This window comes from Penaeus vannamei, chromosome 33 (assembly GCF_042767895.1).
Source record: "Penaeus vannamei isolate JL-2024 chromosome 33, ASM4276789v1, whole genome shotgun sequence".
NCBI classification, from domain to species: domain Eukaryota; kingdom Metazoa; phylum Arthropoda; class Malacostraca; order Decapoda; family Penaeidae; genus Penaeus; species Penaeus vannamei.
In genome coordinates this window covers 9,881,801-9,886,800 of record NC_091581.1, presented here as the reverse complement: position 1 = coordinate 9,886,800, position 5,000 = coordinate 9,881,801, and the positions used below count along the sequence as shown (strand labels likewise).

The 5,000-nt window shown below is 42.6% G+C and overlaps 1 protein-coding gene across 2 annotated transcripts in view; it reads left to right on the top strand.

Annotated features, from left to right (window-relative positions):
- LOC113811310 (LIM/homeobox protein Lhx9) overlaps positions 1 to 5,000 on the top strand; it is a 130,671-nt gene that overhangs the window by 106,394 nt on the left and 19,277 nt on the right. For both annotated transcript variants that reach the window (XM_070144964.1, XM_070144963.1), the window contains exon 6: positions 3,554 to 3,759. In XM_070144964.1, coding sequence (XP_070001065.1) covers positions 3,554 to 3,759 — 206 coding nt within the window. The remainder of the gene's footprint in view (positions 1 to 3,553; positions 3,760 to 5,000) is intronic.

The window sequence follows — 5,000 nt, the reverse complement described above, 5'->3', positions numbered from 1 at the left end:
TATATATATATATATATATATATATATATATATATATATATATATATATATATATATATATATATATATATATATGAAATTAATGAATTATAGACACACACACACACACACACACACACACACACACACACACACACACACACACATATATATATATATATATATATATATATATATATATATATATATATATATATGTTTGTACTTATTCATGCAGCCATATGGTATAATCATATGTCGCATGATTTTTCTTTTTTTTTTCAAATGTCTGTATTTCCTCCTCTCTGGTCTCAGTCGCGCTGACAAGATGGATGGGAACCATGGATAATCAGCTGATGAACATTAAAACATTTAGTTTTACATTCACTGCATCTAAAATCATGTACATTCGTCGTATTCATTACACAAATCACACAAACACACGCACACGCACAAACACGCACATATATATGTATATATATTGTATATATATATATATATATATATATATATATATATAATACATATAATATATATATATATATATATAATACATATTATATATATATATATATATTATATGTATATGTATATATATGTATGTATATGTGTGTGTGTGTGTGTGTGTGTGTGTGTGTGTGTGTGTGTATGTGTGTGTATGCGTGTACGCGTGCGTGTGTGTTGATGTGCAGATTTTTTTCTCTTGATATCAATATGTAACTGTATACTTTTTTCTGTTGTCCTTTCTGTATCTTCTTCATCTCCATATATTAGTCCTGATTTCAGCCCCCTTCCTGCAAAAGAAAACACAAAATAACACGAACCCGTCAAAGGAGTTCCAAACGAGATCAAATATGCTTCAGCTCGTCGGCAATGTCGGTCGTAAAGGCAGGTAAAAATGACGTTGATCTGTACAAAGCTGCAGTTGTTGTACATGCGTCACATCCCCCTCCCCCATTATCCCGTTTCCCCTGACCAAAGGCGGTGCGTGGTGATGACAGAGCCACAAAACCCTGACAGTTTCACACATCATTAGAAATCCCTCCCGGTGTTGCCAGGGAAGCGGGTTTTTAATTCCAGGTTCTGTTCTGGAGATCGGGGTGCTATACGCCTCTTTATTTTGACAAAAGAAGAGGGAAGCGAAGCAAAAAGATAGTAAATATATTGTTTGAAGGGAAAGTAACCCACAGTTGTATTTTAAGGGAATGCTTAGCCTCAAATAAAAGAGTAATGAAATCGAATGCATAACACTCGCTCACCGGACAAGCCCGCAATACGGTAACGAGGAAGGAGGGAGGTAACACGGTATTGTCGCAGCGCCAATCTTACTTTTTATTCGCCACTCCATGGGAAAAACGTGGTCAGAAAGGGAGTGAAAAGGCAGAAGCCGAGCCAGCGGGGAGCCTGGCGTTACACAGTGTCATTTGTGGCACCCCCGTCGCGCCCATGTCACCAAAAAATCCTGTGTAGTTCCTTTGAAGGGCTCGGGACGGAATCTGCTTGACGAGGGCCTGGGCGGAGGGAAGGACGCGCCGCATGCTTGGCTGGCGAATTTTGCTCTCGTCTGGAAGGCCCATTTTCGCTTTTCATCCGTTATGCAGTTCGTAGCGTCACTTATTGTAATATCCATTCGCAAGAATCCTTAGAAATTTATTGAAAAATGAAAAGATAAAAACAAAAAACTGAAAGCTGTTTGTATATATGCATCTGTGGAGCAAGTATTTGTATTTGATGAGTGTTGGCCTCAAATGTTTAGTACTTTCTGATTCATACACACGAAAATACGGTGTATTTTACATCAAATCACTTACGCTATAATATATATATATATGTGTGTGTAATTTCTCTCATGATTATTTCTCCGTTATTTTCACATACCTTGCCCAAAGAAACTGCAAAAAAATCACATAAAAAATGAATAAAACATGCAACAAAAAAGTTAACGATTAAAATATGAAACAGAAAGTTCTGAATAACGTGGGAACATGTGCACGTAGCCTAAGGGAGCCCGGCGTTTTCTCCTGCCCCTCCTCCGCCCTTCCCTCCCTCCCGCCCCTCCTCCGCCCTCCATCCGTCCCTCCTTCCTCCTCGCCGGGACCCCCATTGCGATGTCGTCCCCCCTCACAACACCAGCGGGATGAAAGGGACCAGTGTATTTTGTGTGCACAGATCCCATTATTTGTAATACTATAATAGTCTTAAAGTTGGGCCTTTAGGGTGGTGGAAGTGTATGGGGCGAGGAGGGAACGAGGGAGGGTGCGAGAGGAGGGAGTGGAGGGGTGGAGGGGGGGGAAGCATTCAGATCGAGTCTACCTGTGAGAGGAAAAGATGAGAGAGGAAGAATATGTGAAGGGAAGGGAGAATAGAGAGAATGAGAGAGAGAGAGAGAGAGAGAGAGAGAGAGAGAGAGAGAGAGAGAGAGAGAGAGAGAGAGAGAGAGAGAGAGAGAGAGAGAGAAAGGGAAAGAAAATGAACAGTGATATATAATTTGATTAATATAATTTATTCCCATAAAATTACATAATATGAATACCAGATGATGCAATTAACATACGAGTAAAGTACACGGCGCTCAAAGGCGTGGCATGTCTCCGGTTTTATGGCATAGTGCATGCATACAAATTAACACTGAAATGTAAGAATTATATTGAAAATAATTAATCTTTTCAGAAACAATTCTAATGCTCAGAGCTAGCCCATTAGGATAGTTTTCCTGATATTTAAAGAAATCAACACTTTTTAAAATTCAGTTTATGAAATTGTAACTGTAAATCAACATTAAATACTTTTCATATGCGAAACGCGTATAGTCCATGTGGTTAAATTCATACACGCACGGACAGACACGCGCCCAGGAACACGCACAAGTACACACACACATACGCACACACAAATGGGAATCTGTAGTTACACACCCGCGTACAAAATTACAAAGACATATAAATGTACACAAAAGAAAGAAAAAAAAATAATATACTTTTTTTGTGCTTCTTGCCCCGTGCTTCCACTCACCCCCCCCCCCCCCCCACCTCGGGCCTTCCCCCATTCGCCTCTACATCACACTAACCCCCTCCCCCAATTTTCATGATATCAGCTGATATGAGCGAGGCGATAGCGTGAGACCCAATGTCCTGCAGCTGTCGATGAGTCTTGCATTGGGAGCGCCTACTCCCCCACCCCACCCCCCTCGACACCCCCGTCCCTGCACTCAACTTCTGTTTTACCTGAATTTTTCCCGTTTTTTTGCTTCGTAATTGTGTTGACGCAGATGTGAATGCAGTGTGTGTGAGTGTATTTGTGCGCGTCTGTGTGTGTGTGTGTTTGTGTGCGTCTGTGTGTGTGTGTTTGTGTGCGTCTGTGTGTGTGCGTCTGTGTGTGTGTGTTTGTGTGTGCGTGATTATATATATTTTCATTATATATATATATATATATATATATATATATATATATATATATATATATATATATATACGTGCAGTCCTCCACTTCCTCGGCTCCCTCGCCCCCCCCCTCCCAGCCGACGCCGCCTCCCAAGACCGCCGCCACTAACCCTTCCCCTCTCTCCTCTCTCCAGACATCCCGGGCGGCTATGACCCCGAGGGCGTGTACGGGCCCATGGGGACGCCCTGTCAGTCCGTGCGAACCAAGAGGATCCGGACCTCCTTCAAGCACCACCAACTGCGGACCATGAAGGCGTACTTCGCCCTCAACCACAACCCCGACGCCAAGGACCTCAAGCAGCTGTCGCAGAAGACGGGGCTGTCGAAGCGCGTCTTGCAGGTGAGCGCTGGGTCTTCTCAGTGTTTTAGCGTAGTTTATCCTTTTTATTTTCTTCGTTCTTCGTCTTCGGCGATTCAGTGTATTTTGTTTTACTGTTCTTTGTTCTTTCTCCCGTTTATCTTCATCTTCGGCCTCGACATCAGACGGCTTTAGTTCTGATTATCGTGTTAATACCCATACCCGTGTGAAGGCAGGGCACTGGTAGATAGGAAAGCATCATGAGAACTCAGAGCACGCTATTGGGGACACACACACACACACACACACACACACACACACACACACACACACACACACACACACACACACACACACACACACACATGTATATATATATATATATATATATATATATATATATATATACACATACATATGAATATATATATATTTGTGTGTGTGTGTTTGTGTGCGTGTGTATGCAGTGCCACAGACAGACTCCAGGCCGGCCTCGCGAGAGCATTCAGCGCTATCGCGTCTATTTCGGAGCGACCGCCGCCCGCCCGCGAGCGGCCGCGGGACGCCCCCGTCCGGCCGAATGGAAGAAGCCCCCGCGAAGAGGCTCCATAAACCTCGATCCGCCGACGTGCTGAGAATGCCCAAGTCACCCCTGCGGCCCTAAATAATACGGCTGCGAGGGGTAACTGTTCTAATCTGTAATAAACGTGTGGGTAGCGACAGTAACGCGATAGAAGGCTCAGTGGCTCCGGCAGTAGCACGGTAGTCGGCCTGCTAATTACTCTGTGTGGCGTTGTGGCTCGTATATCATGCTGCTCGTAATTATAAGACTTCTTGGCAAGGAATTAGCATGTGAATAGTGCTATAAAAGGATCGCATTCGGCCTGTGTTTTATATATGTGCAAATAGTTATAATGAGGGAATCCAAAGTAGGGTGTTTTATTGCGATAGTTTGCACTGTTTTGCATACGGTTACATTTTTGCTTTGGTTGCCCTCGTACTTTTCCTGGAAAGAGTTACCGTCCCAAAGATCGCTTGAGTGAGGGAAATACAAAAAATATACTGTATATACTATAAAAAATAGTTATCACCATTTTCCGATCTTGTTTCGATTGCCGGAAGGTGCGAGAATGTTCCGTATCACACAAATCCATTTTTTATGTATTCAAATGTCATATGAATATTTTTTCGGTGATCTGGATGTATTTTCCTCGCCATTAAACACCTAAAGAGGAAAACAAAACACAGGAATAGTTCGGGATAGTCATCAGTATAGTGCGCAG